This window comes from Loxodonta africana, chromosome 11 (genome assembly GCF_030014295.1).
Source record: "Loxodonta africana isolate mLoxAfr1 chromosome 11, mLoxAfr1.hap2, whole genome shotgun sequence".
NCBI classification, from domain to species: Eukaryota; Metazoa; Chordata; class Mammalia; order Proboscidea; family Elephantidae; genus Loxodonta; species Loxodonta africana.
Genome location: NC_087352.1, coordinates 18,284,613 through 18,308,880, shown reverse-complemented (window position 1 = coordinate 18,308,880; position 24,268 = coordinate 18,284,613). Strand labels below are relative to the sequence as shown.

The 24,268-nt window shown below is 50.9% G+C and overlaps 1 protein-coding gene across 1 annotated transcript; it reads left to right on the top strand.

The window, feature by feature from the left end:
- The first annotated feature begins 2,127 nt into the window (after positions 1–2,127).
- Positions 2,128–21,647, top strand: SYT3 (synaptotagmin 3). Its single transcript, XM_064294077.1, has 9 exons — positions 2,128–3,697; positions 7,482–8,007; positions 11,591–11,972; positions 12,130–12,348; positions 15,658–15,778; positions 15,935–16,106; positions 16,200–16,332; positions 21,030–21,098; positions 21,520–21,647. Exons 1-8 carry the CDS (start codon positions 3,547–3,549, stop codon positions 21,093–21,095), a joined length of 1,770 nt encoding a protein of 589 aa, XP_064150147.1. The 5' UTR covers positions 2,128–3,546; the 3' UTR covers positions 21,096–21,098; positions 21,520–21,647.
- Positions 21,648–24,268: the final 2,621 nt, after the last annotated feature.

Sequence of the window (24,268 nt, the reverse complement as noted above, 5' to 3'; positions counted from 1 at the left end):
GGAACTATTCAGAAAAAGGGTGAGAATGGCTGCACAACTTGAAGAATGTAATCAACGTCAGTGAATTTCACATGTAGAAATCGTTGCATTGGTGTATGTTCTGCTGTGTATAGTCTGAATAACATCAACAAAACATAAAATAAATTATCCAAAGGGGGGGGGAACCCTATGGGGCAGTTCTGCTGTCACATGGGGTCGCTACGAGTGGAACAACTCCATGTCCCCTAATGACAACAACACCCACTTCATAGGGTCGAAGGGAAGATTAAAGGAGAAAATGCTTTCAAAGCACTTAGCAGTTCCCAGAACATTCAAAAAAAAAAAAAAAAAAATCTATCGCCATCGAGTGGATTCCGACTCATTGCGAACTGCCCCACAGGGTTTCCAAGGCTGTAAATCTCTAAGAAAGCAGACTGCCACGTCTTTCTCCTGCAGAGCCACTGGTAGGTTCGCACCGCCAAGCGTTTCACCTCTGCGCCACCAGGGCTCCTATTAATACACCAGTAGCTGTTTGCTGCTCTTAAGAAATATTTATTCAGCGCCTACGTGGTGCCAAAGTTTTATCTATATTGACTGGACTTTCAAGCCTGTGGATCCCTTAGGAAACAGGGTTATTGTCTCATTTTGATAATGAAGAACTCCGGCTCAGAGAGGACAAGTAAGGAGCGCGGGATCACGCAGGCAGGAAGGGCCTCAGGCAGGATTTCAACCCTGGGCACTGCGTGCACTTCCACACCTGGCTGAGATTCACTTTCCTGCTGACTGAATCTCCGCCTCCCCTCCCACCACCAACCCTCAGAGTTGCTGGGGTGGAAGAACCTGAACTCCAGGAAGGGAGGACAGGACTGGGGATACGACTCGTGGGTCTGATGAACATGGGCGCTAGAGGCCGGTGAGGGAGGGGGCAAATTCCAGGATCTGGAAATGGAGGTGGGTGGGAGTTCAGAATCCTGGTTCCTGGGAGGCGAGAGGGCTGGAGGCCCACACCTCTGTGCCTGGGAGAAGAGGGGATCTCGGTGGCGGAGGTGGAGAGGGACGGGTCCTAATTCCAGATCTCTGGGTCCCCGACTGAGGAACAGCGCTGGGTCTCTGACGCTTCGGTCCCGGGAAATCTCCCTCCTTCGCGGCGGCCGCGCGATTTCGGCTTTTGGGCCACAGGTTCGGAGAGGAGGAAGGAGGGGGTGCAGGAGGAGGAGCCGCGGACCTGCGACTGGGGGAGGGGGAGGAGCCGGGCGGGCACCGCGGCGGGCGCACGGAGCTGCTGCTGCGGCGGCGGTGGCTCCGGGTGAGTCCGCTCCTCCCCTACCCCTGCTACAGCCCCCGCCCCAGCCCTGTCCTGGGGGGCGCGGGAAGGTGCAGAGGCGCGTGGATCTCGGGCCGGGGACTGGGAGTGCTGCAGCGTTCGCGGGCCGCCCCGGGGGAGGGGCAAGTGGCCCTGGAATAGGGGGTCCCGTAACACCTGGGTGTACCCCACCCCTCGCCCACCCATACCCCAGCGTAGGGACAGTTTACACCCACCATTACCTCCATGGACTTAGGAATCCGCGGCCTCTCAGGGTCCCGGACATCGACCCCTTCCCCTGCAGAGCCTTGGGACCCCCGGCATCATAACCCCCCCGCCTCTAAAAAAATTCCCATCCTCTCTGCAGCCGGGAGAGGCATGAAGGACTTCAACTCCCAGCAGGCCCTGCAGCGCCGGGCCTATGAAGCCACAGCAGCGCGAGCGCGAGGGCTGCCGGGAGTCGTAGTCTCTAAGCTCTTCACAGGAGCTGGGGGCCCGGAGGTGGGAGGACCCCTCCTCCCCCGGGGGTAGCCTGGGGTCTGACAGCTGGCCCGGGTAGGGCAAGAGTGTGAGGTTCAGACTGAGCTTTTTGTCCCCGCCACAGTCCCCAGATCCGACACCCCCTCTCACCACCCGGCGTGTGTGGGGACTGGTCCGCAGCCCCTTGTCTGCCCTACAACCCCCATGGGCTGCCGCCCGCCACCGCCTCCGCTGCCACCCAGGACACGGCAGGGATAAGCGCAGGTGAGTCTGAGCATGACTGTCTCGGAGTCCTGGCCTTCTGCAGCACCCTCCACGACACCTGTCCACTTGTGAGCCCTGATCTGTCTGTCCCTAATTTCTCCTGCACCGCCCCTCCTCCTTCCGTCCTCTCTCTGATGTCTGGCCCCAGACCATGGGCCCCTCATTCCCCCTCTCCTCACCCCTCTTTCCTGGTCCCCTCTCAGGTATGCCCCCCATCTGCCCTTCCTTTCTGGACCCACGTCTGCCTGCCCAGCTCTCCTCTACACCTTTGTTCATCCCTGGTCTCTGGCTATTATCTGTATGTCTGTCCTTTATTCCTGCATCCCACTGATTCTCCAGTCCACTGTTCCTCTCCCAAAGATATCTCTGTCCGCAATCCTCTGTCCACCCATCCCTTTCACCCCCATGAATGATACACCAGCTGACTCTTGATCTCAGTCCATCTCAAGTCTCAATCCCCGACTTTCCATCTGTCTGTTCATCTGTTCCTCTCTCCTCGGCCCTAGCTTGCCCTTCCCATCATCTCTGTCCCTGCTCCCCTCTTCTCTCCCTCCCTCAGCTTGGTCCCTATCTCTCCATCCTGCATCTCCTTCTGTCCCCAGGATGGAGTAGACACATCCATCTCTTCTCTCTCTCATTTCCATCCCTTTCCTATTCCTCTCTCTGCCTGCCTCAATCTGGCCTCCTATCTATTCCTCAGATACTCCAAGCTCTTTACCACTCTAAATGCCTGCTCATGCTGTTCCTGATGCCTGGAATTCTTTCCCCTACCCCATCCCAACTTCCCATGGCTGTCTCCATCTCGTCCTTCAGGCCTCCCTGACCAACCCCTCCCAGTTCCATCTTAGCACATTTTTCAAAGCACTTTTCACTGTTTGAGAGTATTTTGTTTGTTTATATTTGCTGGTTTACTTGTTTACTCTTTGTCATTCCTTGTGGGATTACGACACTAGGAAGCCAGAGAACGTGTGGTTGTTCCCCTGCTGTGTCTGCAGCGGCCAGAACGGTACCTGGCATGTAGTTGGCACTCAGTGTTGGTATTTGTTGAATGAATGAACGATGAATAGCTGTCAACTGTCTGTCCATCCTAAATTCTGTCCCTTTTTCTGTATGCCCTGAATCTTTGTCTCCTTGTCTACACACCTTTTATCTTTACCCCCTTGAGTGGACTTCCCGGTATCTTCCCCCTTGTCCATTTGTCCCTATTGTCTGCCCTCTTGTCCATTCATGTCAATCTCAACCTCCTTGTTTGTTCAACCACTGTTACCATCTCCTGGTCTATCCACCCCTAATTTCTGTCCTGTTATATTTCTTCCTCTAACCTCTGTCACCTTGTCCGTTCATCCCTAATCTCTGCACCCTTGTCCACCTGCCCCTAATCTCTGTCCTCTTCCTATCCCTCCCCTACTTATCTCTTTCCACCCCTTATCTCTGCACCCCCACCAATCCCCTGTCCCCCATCCCATTCCCCATTGTCACCCTTGCCTGGGACCTCCCAAGCACAGGACCTGCCGGCCATCATGTCAGGAGACTACGAGGACGACCTCTGCCGGCGGGCACTTATCCTAGTCTCTGACCTCTGTGCGCGGGTCCGAGATGCCGACACCAGTGACAGGTGCCAAGAGTTCAACGACCTGCGGATCCGAGGCTATCCCCGGGGCCCAGATGCAGGTCAGCACCCCAGGCTGTCCCAGCCAGCCCCTTTCCTCTGCAACAGCCAGGGTTTCTGGAGATTCAGAGCAGGTCCACTCAGCTGTGTGTTCCCTGTGGGGCCAGCCCCTCTCAAAGTCTTGCCACCATCCTGCCTGCTGCTGGCATCTCAAACCTCTGATCTAAACAGAAGGAGCTGTGTGATCCATTTGATGCTTGTCTTTTGTTTGTTTGCTTTATAATATTTTATTGTGTTTTTGGTGAAAGTTTACACAGCAAATTAGGTTCCCACTTGACAATTTCTATAAAAATGCACTCAGTGACATTAGTTACATTTTTCACAATGTGTCAACATTCTCTTTAATTGTGTTCTGGTTGTTTGGTTTTCAGTACCCTAGTTTCCCTGTCCCCTTATCTTCTCATCTTTGCTTTGGAGTAATTGTTCAACTTTTAGTTTCATGTAGATGGGTTTTTAATGGATCACCATACTCACGGGTAATATCCTTTATTTTGTATGCCAATCTGTTATTTCTCTAAAAGGTGACCTCAGGGGATAGTTTCAGTTCAAGGTTTCAAGAGTATTCTCAGGGTGATAGTCTCAGGGAGTCCTCTAGTCTCAACTGGTCCATTAAGTCTGGACTTTTTAAAAATTTGAGCTCTGTTCCACATTTTTCTTCCATTCTATCAGGGTCCGTCTATTGTGGCCCTGATCTGAATGGCCATTAGTGGTAGCTGGGCACCATCTAGTTCTTCTGGCCTCAGGGTAGATGAGGCTGTGGCTTGTATAGGCTATTAGCCCTGTAGATTAGTTTCTTCTCTGAGACTTTGGGATCTTTTGGGTTTTGCTCTGTGAGTCCTCCCCACAACAACCCACCAAACATCTCCTTTCAGATATCTTTATGCATCGTGCATAGTGGCTAAAAGCACAGGCTCTGTGGGTTCAAATCCCACCTCCCCCACTTGCTAACTAGGTAGTCTTAAGCAAGCGACTCTTCTTTTGTGCCTCAGTTTCCTCATCTGAAAAATAGGAATAAATAATAAAAGTGACAACTTCATAGGGCAGGTGATAGACTCTAATGATACAACTCATGCAAAGTGCCTAGAACAATGCCTGGCACACAGAGATCATTCAATAAATGTTGAGGCTTATTTGAGCACCTACTGTGTTGCAGGCAGCATGTGAGATACTTTGCATATTTTTTAGCATTTTTTTTTATCGTGGTGAAGATATACACAATAAGGCATATGCCAATTCAAAAATTTCTACGTGTACAATTCAGTGACATTACATTCTTCACGTTATGCACCCATTCTTGCTATCCTTTTCCAAATTCTTCCACCACCATTAATATACACTCAATGCCCTCTAAGCAAAAGATACTTTGCATATTTCATTGACCATGTACAGCGACCATTGGTGATACCTATAATCCTCATTTACAATGAGGAAAATGAGGATCAGAAGGGTGACGTGACTTGCCCAAGGTCACACAGCTAGAAAGCAGCAGGGTTTTGAGGACTAGGAAATACTATTGGTCTCATTGTCCAGATGAGGAAACCCTCACTCTAGGAAGTGTGTGCTGGGAGATGATAAAAGCAGTCACATTGCTGTGTGCCAGGGCAGGGCTTGGTTTGTCACCTGTGGGATGGCCAGATGACAATGCTCTGAGATGGGCACTGTCATTATATCTCTTTTACACCTGACGAATAAGACCAGAGAGTTGCTGTCACTTGCTCCATCACACAGCCTGTAGGTAGCAGAGCCAGAGTTTGATCCTGGGTACCTAGAGCACCACTACAGTTTGGGAGCCCTGGTGGTCCAGTGGTTAAGCACTGGGCTGCTAATCGAAAGGTTTGTGGTTCAAACCCACCCAGCAGCCCCGTGGTGATCTGCTCCTGTAAAGATTGTAGCCTAGGAAACCTTATGGCGCAGTTCTACTCTGTCACATGGGGTGGCCATGAGTCGGAATAGACTCTGTGGCATCTAACAACAACAAACCATGCTCAGGTTCAGTGATTTAAAAGAAGGACTCACAGACCACAGAAAAGCCATTATACTCACGGTTATAACGTACTATGGCAAAAGGATACAGATTAAAATCAACAAAGGAAAGAAGTGCATGAGGCAGGGTCCAGGAGGGACCAAATATGAGATTCCAGTTATCCTTGCCCAATGGAGTCATGGACAGCACTTAATTCTCCCAGCAATGATATGCAACTACATGCATGGAGTATTGCCAACCAGGGAAGCTCACCCAAGCTTTGGTGTCCAGACTTACTGGGGATTGTTGACATAGGCATGACTGACCACCCACATGGTTGACCTTATTCTCCAGCCCCTCCAGAAGTCAAGCTGATACCCTATAACCCAAGGGCCTCCACCATAAATCACATCTTTAACATAGACTATCTTTTTTTCTTTTTTTATCTGATGTGGCCCGAGGTCCCCAGTAAACAGACACTCTTGACAGGCAGGACATTCCAAGGGCTTGTAAGTTACCTCCTAGTCACATTTCTTCGAAAGTCTTCTGAGCCACCCCACTCCTGGTACCAATTATGGAATGAGCCAGAAACCTTTGTTGCAAGGAGCTAGTTTGTGCTCAAGTTTCTCTGAAAGACATATCAGTACATAGTAGGCATTCAGAACATGTTAGCTATGTTGTTGGTGGTGTTGGGTACATGTAGTAACACCAATAGGATTTATTTTTGTAATAAAAATTCATATTTGAACTACCATTTATTGGGAAGCATTAAGGTGTTACAGCATAATGGTTAAGGGCATGAGCTCTAGAGCCAAGCACCCTAGGCTCAAATCCTGGCTCCACTGCTTACTGGCTGTATGACTTTAGGCAGGTGACTCTGTATCTATTGACATCAATTTCCATTTGTGGAAAATGGAAATAATAATGTTGCCTGCCTTATAGGGCCTTCGTCAAGCTTAAGTAAGCTAATACCCATAAAACACTTAGGTATCTGGTATACAGTTATCACTCAATAAATTCTTGCTATTGTATCATGCAGCTATGCATACCTTTACCTTCTGAATTTCTTATAACCAATCTAAGAGTCAGGACTGATGTTTCTTATTTGGCAAATGAGGAATCAAGGGCTCAGAGTGGTTAAGACATGTTCCCAAATCTACACAGCAAGCTGTGATTTGAACCCTGGCCAGTCTCCCCTCTCCTTGATCATCTCTGAGCATTTTGGGAGACCTTGATCCTACCCAGGGAGCCCAGGTGGCACTTTGGTAAACCGCTTGGCTCCTAACCAAAAGGTCCGCAGTTTGAACCTACCAGCCACTCCAAAGAAGGAAGATGTGTCTGTCTGCCTCCCTAAAGATTACAGCCTTAGAAACCCTATGGGGCAATTCTACTCTGTCTTAGAGGGTCGATTTGAGTCGGAATTGACTGGATGGCAACGGGTTTGAGTTTTGATTTGGTCTTACGCATTGTGTCCTCTTATAGAAAGACAGTGTGGGCTAGTGATTAAGAGAATAAAATCTGGAGACAGACTGCTGGGTTCAAATCCCAGAGCTGTCATTTACTACCTGTGTTGCCTTAAACGAGGTGCTCAACCTCTCTGTGCTTCTTCTTTCAAATGGTTATATAGACATACATACCTCATAGACTTATGCGGTTTAAGTTAAGAAATGTGTATAAATTGCTTATGACAAAAAAAAACCCAACAACAACAAAAAAATTGCTTATGACAATGTGTGGCAAATACTAAGGGTTAGCTCTTTGGGAAAAGCAGTAGGTGGATGAACCCTACCCTGACTCCTGACCTCTGTCCTCACCCTCTCCAGACATCTCCGTGAGCCTGCTATCGGTCATCGTGACGTTCTGTGGCATTGTCCTTCTGGGCGTCTCCCTCTTCGTGTCCTGGAAATTGTGCTGGGTGCCCTGGCGGGACAAAGGAGGCTCAGCGGTGGGCAGCGGCCCCCTGCGAAAAGACCTAGGCCCTGGGGTCGGGCTAGCAGGCCTGGTAGGCAGTGGCGGGCACCACTTGGGGGCTGGCCTAGGTGGCCATCCACTGCTGGGTGGCCCACATCACCATGCCCACACTGCCCACCATCCGCCCTTCGCCGAACTGCTGGAGCCAGGCAGCCTGGGAGGCTCTGACCCCCCTGAGCCCTCCTACTTGGACATGGACTCATATCCAGAGGCTGCGGCAGCTGCAGTGGTCACTGGGGTTAAACCAAGCCAGACATCCCCTGAACTGCCCTCTGAGGGTGGGGCAGGTTCTGGGCTGCTCCTGCTGCCCCCCAGTGGTGGGGGCTTGCCCAGTGCCCAGTCTCATCAGCAGGTCACAAGCCTGGCACCCACCACCAGGTGAGAGAATACTGGGGCTTGGGGTCCCACTCTGAGCTCCTACTCTTCCTCTATGTTTGTTTCCCATCTGTGGCTCTCCTGAGTCCTGGGGAAAGAGAGAACTGGAGGTCCAGAGTCCTGAGTCCCGGGGCAGGAGGGGACTTGGGGTGTGGACACTGGGATCCTGGGGAAAGAGAAGGCTGGAACCCCAGATTCCTAGGTTTGAGGAATGAGGGGTGGGGATCTAGATGCCTGAGTCTGAAGGGGCGTGGGGGGCAGGACTTCTGTGTTTGAAGGAGAAGGGAGCTGGGGATCAAGACTCTTGGATCTGAGGGAAGAGGAAACTGGGGTCCAGGATTTTGGGGTCTCAGGGAGGAAGAATCTGGGGGTCCAAATTCCAAGATCAGGGAGGTGAAAGAAAATGAGGGTTGGACCTCTGAGTCCCTGAGGCACAAGGCAATTCATCCCTCTCTCTGTCTAAGCCAGGAGTAGTGGTGGGACCTGGAGTTCATTCATTCACTGTTCCTATTCTGCACATATATATTGAGCACCTAATATAAGCTGGAAGGAGCTCTGGTATCGCAATGGTTAAGCACTCAGCAGCCAACCAAAATATCGGTGGTTCGAACCCACCAGCAGCTCCACAAGAGAAAAGACCTGGTGATCTGCTCCCATAAAGATTTCAGCCCAGGGACCCTATGAGGAAGCTTTATTCTGCCCTATAGGGTTGCCTTGAGTCAGAATTGACTTGATGGCACACAACAACAACATGAGCTAGGAGTCCCTAGGGGGGCACAAACAGTTAAGCAATTTACTACTAACCGAAAGGTTGGCAGTTCAAACCCACCCAGGAGCACCTCAGAAGACAGGCCTGGTGATTTGCCTCAAAAAGTTCACAGCCTTGAAAACCCTGTGGTGTACAGTTCTACTTTGCACACATGGGATTGCCATCAGTTGGAACTGACTCCACAGCAACTGGTTTGAGTTTTGTTTTGTTTAATATTAGGCCCAAGCTGTGTGCCTGGAAAATGGTGGTGAGACAGTCTCTGCCCTGGTATCACTCAGAGTCCAAGGGAGATGGGCTGTTGAATCGGCCATCCCCATCGGGCCAGGTCAGAGTTGCAGACTGGGACTTAGGGAGTCCTGAGAAGGTCCTAGACCTGGATGAGAGGGGCCCAGGAGCTTCCTGGAGGTGGTGGTGTCTCAGCTAAGACCTGGAGGGTGAGGAAGAGTTAGCAAAGAGGGAGCAGTATGTGAGCTGGGCATTCCAGATGGAGGGAACAGCCTGTGCAAAGGCGAGAGTGGAAGGAAAGCGCAGTGCATTCTGGGAACAGCCAGTAGTCACTGTGGCTGGAGAGTAAGTTTGAAAAAAGAAGCTTGGGAGATGAGGCTGTGGACGTGGGTGGGGGCCAGACCATGCAGGGTCTTTTGCGCCAGGCTTTGTCCTGAGGGCACTAGGGAGCTACAGGAGGGCTGTGATCAGGGGAGGGGCAGGATCAGTGCTGGGTGTAGAAATACCCCTCTGGGGTAACATGGGAAATGGACTGGAGGAGAGAGTCCAGGCAAGACACCATAAGGCCAAGCAGGGGTTGTGGGGATGGAGAGGAGGGGGTGGAGACAGACGAGAGGAGGATGAGTGTGGGTAGACAGAGGATGGAAGAGGTAAGGACAGCACCCGGGGGGTCTGACCTGGTGATTGGGTAAATGGTGGGGCCATCAGAGAAAGTGTGAAGAGGAGTGGGTTTGAAGGAGATACTGAGATAACCTTGATCTTTGTGAGTGTGAGGGGCCTGGGGCAGCATCCAGGGAGGGGAAAAACAAACAAACAAACAAACCAAACCAGTTGCCCATCGAGTCAATTCTGACTCATGGCAACTCTGTGTGTATCAGAGTATAACTGTGCTTCATAGGGTTTTCGGTGGCTGATTTTTCAAAAGTAGACCACCAGGCCTGTCTTCCAAGGCACCTCTAGGTGGACTAGAACCATCAAAGTTTGGGTCAGCAGCCCAGCAGATTGGCAGTGGGGTGGGGTACGGGTGAGGGTGGGGAAGCAGCCTCCCAAAGGGATTGCCCTGGCCCCAGAGGTTCATGGGAGAAGCGGTACTCCATCCACAGGGCTGGCCTGGAGCCCAGGGGCTCATGGGGAATGTAGTTTGAGTTCCAGGGGGAGGCCTTCTCAAGGATGATGGATACATAGGTCTGAGCTCCCATTATACTGATGAAGAAACTGAAGCTCAGAGGGGGCAAATGACCTACTCAAAGTCACCTTGGGAGCAAGGAGTGGCCAGATGATCCATAGCTGAACTCTCTCTCCCCTAAATCCCTTTCTACGACTCAGTACCCTCACTTCCCCCAGTCATGTGTCTGACAACTCAGCCTGTGCTGAGGCTGCCTTGGTGGAGCTCCATGTACAGTTGCTGCTGTTGAGCACTGCTCATCACCAGAGGCCCTGGATATGGTAGTCCATGCAGGAGAGGACAGGGCCCAGGCAGGGGTTGTGAGGATGGGAAACTTACGAAAGACAAAAGGGAAAGGACTTGGTGATTGGGAGAGAGGAAGCAGGATGACCCCTGGGTATTTGCCATGCAAATCTAGGTAGATGATGGGAAATCCAGAGGACTGAGTTTGGGAGAAGGTGCTGAGTTCAGGGGGGATGTGAGGGGTGTGTGGGGGTCTAGTGGATGGCTGAGGGCTGGGGGCTGAACCAGGCTGGAGCTCAGGAGATAGACTGAGCAGACACCAGCCTGTGGGTAGTCTTAGAAACCTGGGGTGTAGATGAGTTTGAGGGGGAGAAGAAAGGCGGGAGAAAGCATGGAAGTGAGGAGGGGAGAAGACAGGAGGAGATGATGGTGAAGATGGAGCTTTGGGCTTCACCATCACTTATCAGGAGAGACCAGTCCCTGGAGAAGGGCATCATGCTTGCTAAAGTAGAGGGTCAGTGAAAAAGAGGAGGACCATCAACGAGATGGATTGACACCAAGGTTGCAACAATGGGCTCAAGGATAATGACTGTGAGGATGGCACAGGACTGGGCAATATTTTGTTCTGTTATACACAAGGTCACTGTGGGTTGGAACCAAATGGAAAGCACCTAACAACAACAACTCTTATGGACAGCTGGGGAACAAAGAAAAGAAGAGAGGAAGAAAGGGAGGAAGGGAGTGAGAAGGAAGAGGAAAATTCTAGGCCAGGGTGGAGGGAAGGTCACGTGGGACAGTATGAGGCCTGAGCTGGGGCCTGGGCTGTGGGGATGGGGAGGAGAGGAAGAGTTGGAGAGATTTCCAGAAGGGCATATGGGAGTTCATAGAGGGAACCCAGGGGCTGTGTGGGGACCCAGCGGTTCAAGGAGAAGTTGCTTTGGGTCACCAGTTGGAGGCTGGGAGGAAGTTTCTAGAGGCTGGAGACAGTTCAGAGGTGAGGATAATCTCCCCCAGGCAGATGGAGAAACTGAGATTCAGAGAGCACAAGTGACTTGGCTTAAAGTCACATAGTGAGCAAGGGTGGGGATTGGGGCCTCCTGCTGTGGAGGGTTGAAGAAGAGGTAGTCACAGGTGGGAGGTGCTGACCCCACCTCGGTCTCCCCACATTGCCCCCGCCCCAACAGGTATCCGGCCTTGCCCCGGCCCCTCACCCAGCAAACCCTGACTCAGCAGCCTGACGCAGGCAGTGAGGAGCGGCCACCAGCCCTTCCCTTACCCCTGCCCGGCGGTGAGGAGAAGGCCAAGCTCATTGGGCAGATCAAGCCAGAGCTGTATCAGGGCGCCGGGCCGGGCGGGCGCCGTGGCGGCGGGGCCCCAGGCTCGGGCGAGGCAGGGGCACCGTGTGGCCGCATCAGCTTTGCCCTGCGCTACCTCTATGGCTCCGACCAGCTGGTGGTACGCATCCTTCAGGCCTTAGACCTCCCAGCCAAGGACTCCAACGGCTTCTCGGACCCCTACGTCAAGATCTACCTGCTGCCCGATCGCAAGAAAAAGTTTCAGACCAAGGTCAGGGCCTTGGGCTGGACGTCTGGGTCTCGCGGAGGAGCTGGGGGTCCAGACTCCCGGGTCTGAGGGAAGAGGGGCCTGGGAGCCCTGGACTCCTGGGTGCCGGGGAGGAGGGGGCGGTGGGCATCGTGTCTTTCTCCCTCTCCACCCCCACCAGGTGCACAGGAAGACCCTGAACCCCGTGTTCAACGAGACGTTCCAGTTCTCCGTGCCCCTGGCTGAGCTAGCGCAGCGGAAACTTCACTTTAGCGTCTATGACTTTGACCGCTTCTCACGGCATGACCTCATTGGCCAGGTGGTGCTGGACAACCTCCTGGACCTGGCTGAGCAGCCTCCCGACCGCCCTCTCTGGAGGGACATCGTGGAGGGCGGCTCGGTCAGTGTCCTGCGTCCTGCTGGTCCCTTCCCTGACCTCCCCCTTCCTGGAGACGCCAAACCCCTTGGTTTGCAACCTCCTTACCCTCTGACTTCATAACCTTCTAACGTCAGGACCCCGACTTCTTTTTTCTTTAAACATTTACTTTACTGAGAGATATTGCAAACATAAAAGCAATAATAGAGAGTGATGGTAGGGTCAGCCATGTCCCCAGCATGTTAAATAGTAATGTGGTGCCTTAACCCAAAAGTTCCCAACTGCTGACCCTTTTGAGTCCCTGGGTAGCACAAACAATTTGTGTTTGGCCACTAACCTAAAGGTTTTCGGTTCAAATCCACCAAGTGGCACCTCGGAAGAAAGGCATGTGGACCTGCTTCTGTAAAGATTACGACCAAGGAAACCCTATGGAGCAGTTCTACTGTGTAACACACAGAGTCATCATGAGTCAAAATCGACTCAACGGCAGTGGGTTGGGTTTTTTTGTTTTTTTTTTTAAACCCCCTTTGACTTCTAATGGAGCCCTGGTGGTGTAGTGGTTAAGAGCTCAGCTGCTAACCAAAACATTGGCTGTTCAAATCCACCAGCCGCTCCTTGGAAACACTATGGGGCAGTTCTACTCTGTCCTGTAGGGTCCCCATGAGTCAAAATTGACTCAACAGCAGTGGGTTTGGTTTTGGTTTTGTTTTGACTTCTAATAACAATCAGGAAAATAGTAATGTGCACCCAAGTACCCACCAGCTGGCTTTATCCAATCTCAACTCCCTGCCATGACACATGACTTTTACTCTCCGTCCTCCACTTTCTGATCCTCAGACTTCCTGATCCCAGAGTTCTTGGGCTTATGCTTTTCCAACTTCCTCCCACTTTCCAAACTCCTAACTTCCTGATGTCTAGACTTCTAGATCCCCCAACCCCTCCCATATCTGTACTTCTTAATTTTCTAAACCACTGACCTCCAAAACTTCTGTTTCTTCACTGTCCCCACCCAGATCCTAATAGCCTGATCCCTCCAGGCCTCAGACATACTGGGATCCCCAATACTCTGATACCCCACAATTCCCCTAGCAGCCTGACTGTAGGACCCCAACCTCCAGCATCCCCACTGGCCCCCTCCATTTCGTATGACCTCCACCCTCTGGCCCCTCAATCTCCTGTATGCCCAACTCCACCCCCAGCCCAGCTTATAGGTCCCCATTGGGTGTCCTGATCCCTTCTGCCCCCCAAGCCCCAGACCCCCAGCCCCAATGTGTGGATTTCCCAGTTTTCCAACTTTCTGTCAAGCTGGAGTATCAGTGTGTGTTTGTATGTAGGGGGATTGAGCCCTAGCTTCATGTCAGGAGAGAGCTGTAGCTGCCCACCAGATGACCACGTTCAGCCTCAGTTTCCCCAGCTGTGCAATGATATAGTTAAACCTGATGCCCAGGGCCCTTCCCTCAGTCACCTTCATAAGGCCTTTCCCCATGCTTGCTTAGTACCCCAAGCCCAGCTTCTGAGAACCGAGTGCCAAGTTGCAGGGTCCCCCACACTACTCCCAGGGCCCCGAACTGTCCCACCAACCCCTAGTCCCTGTCATTGCTCATGGCAGCCCCATGCAAGGGCCCCTTTCTGCATTCATCTTTCTCTCCTTGTATCTGTCGCTTCTCATTTCCCACCTCATTATCACTAGAGGAGATTGGGTGGTGCAAAGGGCTTACAATGTGCTGCTAACCTAAAGGTTGGAAGTTCGAACCCACCCAGCAGCGCTGCAGAAGAAAGCCTTGGCGAATTACTTCCGTAAAGATTACAGCCCAGGAAACCCTGAGGGTCACAGTTCTACTCTGTAAAACATGGGGTTGCCATGAGTCAGAATTGACTCAAGGGCAATGGGCTTGTTTTTTATCATCACTCAATGTCTTCACTCATTCATTCATTTCAGGGCTTTGAACTGGTTCCCAGGAAGTTGTATGTAAGAATCCCCTGGGGATCTTGTTAAAATGTAGATCCTGATTCAGTATATCTGAGGTGGAAATGCAACTTATCAGCAGGGGATCGAGCCAGAACTAACGCTTTGAAGCCCTGATTCAACTACTTTTTCAAAATTGGAGCCTGGGGACCCCAGACAGGCCTTGGGAGCTCCTGATCTAGGTTGTCATGCAGATTGCTGTCAGGGGACAGTGTTATAGGGGCACACAAGAGGGGTATCAACTCGGGCTTTAGGGGACCTGGAAGCTTCTGGGAAGAGGTGACAACTAAGCTGAGTCTTGAAGAGTGGGGAGGAGGCGGGAGAGAAGGCTATTGATGCAGAGGGGACAGCCTGGGCAAAGGCCCTGAGGGCAGTGAGTGCTGGGAGTCCAGGGACCTCGGCTGGGTCAGTGTGCTTGGGAGGCAGGGGCCAAGATGAAGCTTCCTCTCTCTTGGTCTGTCCCTCTCTCTCTGGGTCTCTGTTCCCCTCTCTCTCCAGTTTCTGTCGCCATCTCTCTGGGTCTCTGCCACCTCTCTCTGGATCTCTGTCCCTCTCTCTCTGGGCCTCTGTCCTTCCCTCTCTGGGTCCCTATCCTTCTCTTTTTGAGTCTCTGTTACCCTCTGTCTCTGGGTTTCTGTCCCCTTCTCTCTCTCTGGGTTTCTGTCCCCTTCTCTGTCTCTGGGTCTCTGTCCCCCTATCTCTACATTTCTGTCCCCCTCTCCCTCTCTGGGTCTCCGTCCCCCTCTCTCTCTCGGTCTCTGTCTCTGTCCCCCTCTGATCTCTGTTCCCCTTTCTCTGAGTCTCTGTCTCCCTCTCCCTCTCCGTGTCTCTGTTCCTCTCTCTCTCTCTCAGTCTCTGTTCCCTCCTCTTTCTGAGTCTCTGTCTCCCTCTCTCTGGGTCTCTGTCCCCTTCTCTCTCTGATCTCTGTCCCACTCTCTCTGGGTCTCTGTCCCCATCTCTGTCTGATTTCTACCCCTCTCTCTGGGTCTCTGTCTTTCCCGCTTTGGGACTCTCTACGTCTTTCCAACTGTATCTCTCAGTGTGTTGGCTTCTTTCTCGCTCTGTTTCTCACTGTGGTCTGTCACCCTTTCTTCTTCTTATTCCCCCTCCCCCACACTCATGCCTCTTTCCGTCTTCCCGGCAGAACAAATAGGCTTTGACAGTCCTGGAGGGCGGGTGGGAAGCAGGCAGCTGTGGCTGGGGAGTTACCAGGCTTTGGCCCAGAGTCAAATTGTTAAGTGGATTGGAAGCCTGAGCCCTGGATGTCAGGAGAGGAGTGCCTGAGGCAGGAGACAGGAAAGAAAATCTGAGAATGACAGGGAGGAGACTGAGGCAGGACACTTCTGACTCCGTTTCCTTAACTGCAGGAAAAGGCAGATCTTGGGGAGCTCAACTTCTCACTCTGCTACCTCCCCACCGCTGGGCGCCTCACCGTGACCATCATCAAAGCCTCTAACCTCAAAGCGATGGACCTCACTGGCTTCTCAGGTGGGTCTGGCTGCAGGGCTGGGGGGTCAGGATGACTGGGTCAGAGGGAGGAGGGGGCGTCAGGGTATCTGCGTCTTGAGGGGAGTGTCAGGACTCCTGAGTCTGAGAGAGAAGGGGGCTGGGGGCCCGTTCAGCATTCTCTATCCCCGCCCCCAGACCCCTATGTGAAAGCCTCTCTGATCAGCGAGGGTCGGCGTCTGAAGAAGCGGAAAACTTCCATCAAGAAGAACACGCTGAACCCCACGTACAACGAGGCGCTGGTATTCGACGTGGCCCCAGAGAGTGTGGAGAACGTGGGGCTCAGCATCGCAGTGGTGGACTACGACTGGTGAGCAGAGCCATGGGCGGGGGGGGAGGGTGGGGGGATGGTGCATGCCCACCTCACACCCTTTGCATGTGCTCATCTTCCCCGCCCCCCCAGCATCGGCCACAACGAGGTGATCGGCGTGTGCCGCGTGGGACCCGACGCCACCGACCCCCACGGTCGCGAGCACTGGGCTGAGATGCTAGCCAACCCCCGCAAGCCTGTGGAGCACTGGCATCAGCTGGTGGAGGTGAGTAAGGCCGCCCCTCCATTCACCAGCTCACTTCTTTGCCCCTTCATTCATGCGACAAACCTGTCTCTATGGGCTCCAGAGCCAAACTGCTGAGGTTGGAATCCCTGATCAACCGTCTTTAGCTGTGTGACTTTGAGCAAGTTAGTTAACCTCTCTGTTCCTCCCCCCACCCCCCCCCCACTGGAACACGGGGCTGTTAATTACATCTACAGGTGCCTGGTGGTACATAAAGTTTGCTGTCAGCTACTAACCTAAAGGTTGGTGGTTCAAACCCAGTGGCACCACCCATGGAAGAAAGGCCTAGCGATCTACTTCCATAAAGATTACAGCCAAGAAGACCCCATGGAGCAGTTCTACTCTGTAACACCTGGGATCACCATGAGTCAGAATCGACTAGATGGCAACAGGTTTGACTTTCTGGTAATACAGAATCTACCAGTTAGAATAAATGTGAGGATTCAGTGTTTTACTACAGAATGTGTGCCTATCACTTAATAAGTGCTCAAAAATGGTCAGTCACTGTTATTATTATTGGTGGCAGTGGTGGTTCCAGGCCAATGCACCTCGTGTGCAGACACCACCCGTCTGTCAGTGGAGGCTTACATGTTGTTATGATGCTGACCAGGTTTCAGTAGAGCTTCCAGACTAAGACAGACTAGGAAGAAAGGCCCGGTGATCTACTTTCTGAAAATCAGCCCGTAAAAGTGGTCAGATCCCCAACCGATCACGGGCATGGCACAGGACCGGGCAAGGTTTTGAACCATTGTGCATGGGTTGCCATGAGTTGGGGGTTATTCATCCTACAGCTAACAACAACTGTTGTTATGATTATTACCCATGATTAAAAAAAACACCCAAAACCAAACCCATTGCCGCTGAGTCAATTCTGACTTACAAGAACCCTATATGACAGAGTAGAACTGCCCCAAAGGGTTTTCTAGGCCGTGATCATTATGGGAGCAGATTGCCAGTTCTTTCTCCTGGGAAGCCACTGAGTGGGTTGGAACCACCAACCTTTCGGTTGGCAGCCGAGCTCCTAACCATTGTGCCACCAGGGCTCCTGTTTACTGGGAAGAGTTCAGCAATTTCTTTTAAAATAATGACTAAAAAAAGAATAAGGTAAAATAGGATAGATTAGAAAATATCATAATAGAGGACCCATCCTAAGGATCATGGTGTCATTTTTTTTTTCCCCCTGTGGATTTTAGTTCAAAAAGTGTGGAGGTCCTGGAAATTGAAGGGGTCCAGATGTGTGTGTGTGGCAGAAGGTACCTTTTAGATTAAGGGGTCAGAGAGGGCCTCTCTGAGGAGGTGACATTTGAGCAGAAACCTGGAAGTTAAGGAGTGGACTCTGGTGAAGATTGGAAGGAGAAAGATGAAGGGAAAGGGTACTGCATAACCAGTGTCTTGGTTACCTAGTGCTCCTGTAACAGAAATATCACAAGAGGGGTGGCTTTAACAAACACAAGTTTATTTTCTCACAGTTGAGGAGGCTTGAAGTCTGAATGCAGGGCGCCGACTCTAGAGGAAGGCTCTCTCTCTGTCAGCTCTGGGGGAAGGTCCTCGTTCCTTGGTTCCTTGGTGATCTTCATGTGGCTTGACAAGTATCTTCCCCCATCTCTGCTTACTTCTCTGCTCGTTTTTATATCTCAGAGGTGATTGGCCTAAGACACACTCTACACTAATACTGCCTGTTATGGATTGAATTGTGTCCCCCAAAAATATGTGCATCAATTTGGCTAGGCCATGATTCCCAGTGTTGTGTGATTGTCCACCATTTTATCATCTGATGTGATTTTCCTGTGTGTTGTAAATCCTGTATCTATGATGATAATAAGATGGGATTAGTGGCAGTTACATTAATGAGCCAGGGCTCAATCTACAAGATTAGATTATGTTTTAAGCCAATATCTTTTGAGACATAAAAGAGAGAAGGGAGAAGAGAGACATGGGGAACTCATACCACCAAGAAACAAGAACCAGGAGAATAGCGCGTCCTTTGGACTTGGCGTCCCTGTGCAGAGAAGCTCCTCGACTGGGGAGGATGGATGACAAGGGCCTTCTCCCAGAGCCAGCAGAGAGAGAAGGCCTTCCCCTGAAGCTGGCACCCTGAGTTCGGACTTCTAGCCTCCTAGGTTGTGAGAGAATGGATTTCTCTTTGTTGAAACCATCCACTTGTGGTATTTCTGTTATAGCAGCACTAGATAACCAAGATGCTGCTTCATTAATGTAACTAAAAACCCCATTCCCAAATGAGATTATAACCACAGGTATACAAAAAAAAAAAAACAAGCCTGTTGCCGTCGAGTCCATTCCGACTCATAGCGACCCTACAGGACAGAGTAGAATTGCCCCATAGAGTTTCCAAGGAGCGGCTGTAGATTTGAGCTGCCGACCTTTTGGTTAGCAGCTGAGCTCTTTACCACTGTGCCGCCAGAGCTCCAACCACAGGTATAGGGGTTAGGATATACAACAAGTATTTTGGGGGGACAGAGTTCAATCTACAACAACCAGGAAGCAGAGAACCACCAGTTGTGGAGTTGACTCTGACTCATGATGGCCCCATATGTGTCAGAGTACAACTGTGCTCCACTGGGTTTTCAATGGTTGATTTTTCAGAAGTAGACTGCCAGGCCTGTCTTCTGAGGTGCCTTTGGGTGGACTTGAACCTCCAACCTTTCTGTTAGCAGTTGAGTGCATTAAACATTTGTACCACCCAGGGACTCCAGGAAGCAGGGAAAGGCTGGGCATTTTTCAGGAGCAGTGAGGAGGAGGCTGGGACAGAGAGCCAGGAGCAGAGGGTGGGGAGGTGAGGGCTGGGGCAGGGGGGCGGATCACATGGGGCCATGTGGGTCACGTGACAACAAGCAGGCCACTTATTAAATTAAAATCATTTAAGACTATTACAAATCAAGAGAAATTGTCCATCAGCCATTCTCTTATTTGAAAATGAAGAAAGCAAAGGAGTCGATTTTGAAAACATGACTGACAAGCTTGCTTTTGTTAAAACCAAAAAAATAAAACTACAATAAATTCTATTTGGGGGTATAGATGAGATATTTCAAGTTAGAATAATGTGAATTTCAGTACAGTTACTTTTCTTTCATTTTTTCAATGAGTTTAATGTTCTGGAAAAAATTAACCATAAAAAAAAAAGACATGAAACATGTAATAGGGAAAAAATAGCCATTTAAAAAGACATAAAAATGTATATAACAGGGATTGTTAAAGAAAATACCTCACCTATCCCCACCCTGTTTAAACTTAACTCTTAACCCTTCACAGAAACTAAAAACTCACGAGGTAAGGCAGCTCTGGGGGAAGTTTAAAAAATTAGATAAGCCATAGCTAGCCTATAGAATGCAGGCACGCGCACTTAATAAACCAACCAAGCTGCCTCCTGCCAATAAAGTGAATGACAGCCAATCATTTTAAATTGTCCTTTTGGGAAATCACCTAACAGTTTGCACTGTGTGTAAAAAAAAATGTAAGCTGATCAAAATTGTAATGTGCCGAGCTCATCTCTTTAGAGGGGTGCTTCCATTCCCAAACAGTTTTTTCCCCCCACCCAATAAAACCTTTTAACTCTAGTTGGCTTATTGATCAGATGTTTTTTCTGACGACAAAATGCACGTTTTTCCTTTTGTCTCAGGCCCCAAGACAGCATGGATTGACCTTTATTTAAAATTTTGATATTTTGTTCATCATGGCCTGTTTTGTTGCATTTTTTTTTTTTTAATACTGCATTCAGATATTATTTATCTCGATTACTGAGTTGTCGGTGCCCTGTTAAGGTTTACACCCAGGGTGAATGCCTCGCTTGCCTCACCCTAGTCTGGGCCTTAAGGAGCCCTGGTGGTGCAAAGGTTAAGCACTCAACTGCTAAGCAAAAGCTTGGTAGTTCGAACTCATCGAGTGATTCCTTAAGAGAAAGACCTGGCAACCTACTTCTGTAAAGGTTAGAGCCAAAAAAAAAAAAAAACACCCTAGGGAGCAGTTCTACTCCGTCACATGAGCTCACTGTGAGTTGAAATCGACTTGTCAGCACCTACCAACAACAACAGCCTGTGCCTTGCTTTGGACTGTTTTCTGAGTGTGATGAGGAGCTATGGAAGGGATTTAAGCATTGGAGCACGGAGCTCAGATTTGAGTTTTCAAAAGACTGACTTTTCTTAGGTGGACAAGATGGTGGTTACTCCCTCCTTGTCATTTACTTTTACCCTGAGTCAGTCCACAGTCTTCTCCAGAAGCCCCCCGCCCATCTCCCTCTGTGTGCCACAGTCCATGCTGGGCACAGAGAGAAGTCATCCCAGGCCTGGCCCTCACCCTGAGTTTCAGCCAGTATTACTAGTATGACCCCAGAGGGTCTTTCTATACCCAGAACTGGCCTGCCCCGCTGCTGCTCACACCCCTCCTGTGGCTCCCCAGTATCCCCAGCATAAAGTCCCAGCCCCACTGAGGCCCTGCAGGGTCTGCCTCTTCCACCCCTGCAGCCTCATCTCTCCCCACACTTCCAGTGACTTCTCTTCTTCGTGCCTCAGTTTTCCCATCTGTAGAATAGGGTTGTAATATCACTGGCCCCATCCCTTCAGAGCTGAGTGAAGACAGAGCCCTATAAATGCTGAAACAGGCCTGACTATTAGTGATGGTGCCTCTGTCCCTCTCTCCTGAACCTTCTGGATTTCCCCCTTCAGGAAAAGACTTTGACCAGCTTCACAAAAGGCAGCAAAGGACTGTCAGAGAAAGACAACTCAGAGTGAGGGGTAAGGAGCCTAGATAAGGGAGGAGAAGCTGGCGGCCTGGACTCCTGGGTCTGAGGGAGGAGGGTACTGTGGTCCTGGACTCCTGGATCTGAGCGGGGAGGTGACCAATGCCAGGGCTCCCGAGTCAGGTGGAGGAGGGGACTGGCGTTCGGATTCTTGGGTCTGATGAAGGAGGAGGCTCGGGACCAGGACTCCTGGGTCTGAGGGAGGTGGGGCTGGAGGCCTGGACTCTTGGGTCTGAAAGTATTGGGGCTCGGGACCAGGACTCCTGGGTCTGGGGAAGAGAGGCTAGGACTCCCAGGTCTGAGAGAGGAAAGGCTCAGGACAGGACTCCTGGGTCCCTAGGGTGGTGATGGAGCTGCATAGCTCCTAGGCTCACTTCTGCCATCTCTGACTACCCCTCCCCTGCCCCATCCCACAGGTCTGGCGTAGGCCTGGGATTGGACCAGGCCCCTCAGGACCCCATCCTTTCCTGCCCGGACCGTGAATTCATCTCCTTGAAGCCATAACGTCCGAGCTGCGTGGTGCGGGGCAGCCCTGGGCCTCATCTTTCCCACCCCCAGAGGTGTGAGGGCGGGAGGCAGGCCGGTCCAGCTCCCTGTTTCAGGGTGGGGGGCATTCAGTCTCCAGGGTGGGGGCCATTCAGTCTCCACTGTGTCAGTCTTCCTTTCTCCAGGGGTCCCCTTCGAGGCGAGGGGCCATGCATGTTGGGGGACCCCTGCCCCCTAAAACCCTCTCTCTATCTGTCCCTTTGCTGTTTGTCTAAGACTTGGTGTCCTGACCCCTGTTGTCTCTGTGAATGTCAACGGACCAATCCTGTGTTTCCCCAGACACACACACACCTATGTCCTGTGTACACCCTTCTGTCTGCCCCACCCCGCGTCTGGCCAATCACCCCAACTGCTGCTGCTATCGACGCCAGAATAAACACACACCATGGGTCTCACTCCACATAGGGCTTGTGTCCTCTCTGGGACTGGGAAGCTGGGCTGGAACACACTGGCTCTGTGTTCAGACAAATGTCTTTTTCAGTTGCTGACTGGGTGACCTTGGACAACTTAATTGATCTGAGCTTTGCTTCCTAAATATTATATTATCTGGGACCATTTGGAGAATAGGAGACAAAATGGAACCCAAACTACCTTCAGCCACAAACAGTAGAGTTTGAAGTGGTACAGATGACTTCAGGCATGGCTGGATCAAGGTGTTCAAGGAACTCTTTCATTCCTGATTTCCTCCTTATTGGCTTTGTTCTCAGGTGAGTCTTTGCAGTGATAATAAGGTGGCCACTTGGAGCTTCAGGCTTATAATGCTGCATCTGTGATGATGGCTTCAGCTGCAAATAGCAGAATTCCCAATTAAAAGAGCTCCCATGCTAGAGATTTCTTTTTTCTCATATAACAGATCTTTCAAAGACAGACAGTTCGTTCAGCTGCTCAGCAACGTCAGGCACTGGGTTAGCATCTCCAAGATTCATTTTGGCTTTCCCTCCCAAGTACAAATTGTCTGCATGATGTTCTCACGCAGTGCTGTCAAAAGCAGAAAATGTGGACAGGGGTCTCCCCTTCTGTGTTCACCTGGAAGAGTTCTCTGACTTCTCATTTGCCAGAACTGGTTCCATGGCCACCTAATTTGCAAGGCAGTTTGGGGACATGAACATCTGTCATCCCTAGCCTTTATTGTGGGGTATGGGTTTGCCAGCAAAAAAGGACGGGCAGGGGAGTGATTTGGGGGCTGGAAATTAATAGCACCTGCTGCAATATCTCCCAGAGTGGATGATTTCAGAGGAAATAGATTCAGGATCCTCCTTCCCTTGGCCTCTGTGTTGTTGTTAGTTGCCATCAAGTAGATTCCAACTCATGGAGACCCACGTGTTGCAGAGTACAACGGCTTCATCCTACCCCATGTCAGGCTGACCCCCCCGCCGACTTGCTGCTGCTCTCATCGCCAGAATAAACACACACCATGGGTCTCATTCCACCTATGGCTCGTGTCCTCTCTGGGACCTGGAAGCTAGGCTAGAACACACTGGGTTTTCAAGGCTGTGGCCTTTCAGAAGCAGATTGCCGGGCCTGTCTTCTGAGATACCTCTGGGTGGGTTTGAACGACCAACCTTTCAACCAGTAGTGGAGCGCTTAACAGTTTGCACCACCCAGGGACTCCAAGGAATGCCAAGGATTTCCAGGAGCCCCAGAAGCTTGGAGAGAGGCATGGAACAGTTCCTCCCTCTGAGCCCTCAGAGGGAATCAACCATTGATATCCTGGTTTGGGCTTCTGGATTCCAAACTGTGAGACAATATGCTTCTATTGTTTGAAGCCACCCAGCTTGTGGTATTTTGTTATGGCAGCCCAAGGGAACTAACACACACTCCAAACCTAGGATTTCTGGGTATTGGGTATCCCTTTTATTCTGCTCTGTGGCTTGGAGCCCTGTGGTGCAATGGTTAAGCACTCAGCTGCTAACCGAAAGGTTGGTGGTTTGAACCCACCCAGTGGCTCTGTGGGAAAAATACCTGGTGATCTGCTCCAGTAAAGATTACAGCCTAGAAAATCCTATGGGGCAGTTCTACTCTGTCACATGAGGTCACTATGAGTTGAAATAGGGCTTGATGACATCTAATAATGTGGCTTGTCTGTCTCTATAGCATTCAGGAGAAGGACTCTGACTGGTCCTGCCCAAGCCTTAGGTGGCCATCTCAGGCAATCGTTGTATCCAGAAGACCAGGACACACAGTTTGGCACGCATGGTCTCGAGCCTAAACCCCCTCAGGACTCCATCTCTTCCTGCCTGGGCCATGAATTCACCTCCCTGAAGCCACAACATTCTTTAGTAGTGAACATGGGGTCATTTGATTGACAGCCCAATGAATCACATGACAATGGGTAAGGGACAGTCTCTCAAAGTGGTAGATGTCCAATACATTCCACCCTTGGCTACTCAGAGTTCATTCACATCCATTTTCCCATAGACACCATTTTGAAAAATTCTCCTACCATGAGAAATGATACCACCACTGTATTAGTTTCCTAGGGCTGCTGTAACAAATGACCACAAACTAGGTTTAGGAGGGGCCCTGGTGGTGTGGTGGTTAAGTGCTCGGCTGCTAACAGAAATGTCAATAATTTGAACCTACCAGTCGCCACATAGGAGAAAGATGTGGCAGTCTGTT

Bases quoted from the DNA above. Each gene is read 5' to 3' on its own strand.
- SYT3 (XM_064294077.1), top strand. From the start codon at position 3,547: ATGTCAGGAGACTACGAGGACGACCTCTGCCGGCGGGCACTTATCCTA. The intron at 3,698-7,481 runs GTCAGCACCCCA...CACCCTCTCCAG, and splicing joins TCCCCGGGGCCCAGATGCAG to ACATCTCCGTGAGCCTGCTA. The intron at 16,333-21,029 runs GTGAGTAAGGCC...TTCCCCCTTCAG, and splicing joins ACTGGCATCAGCTGGTGGAG to GAAAAGACTTTGACCAGCTT.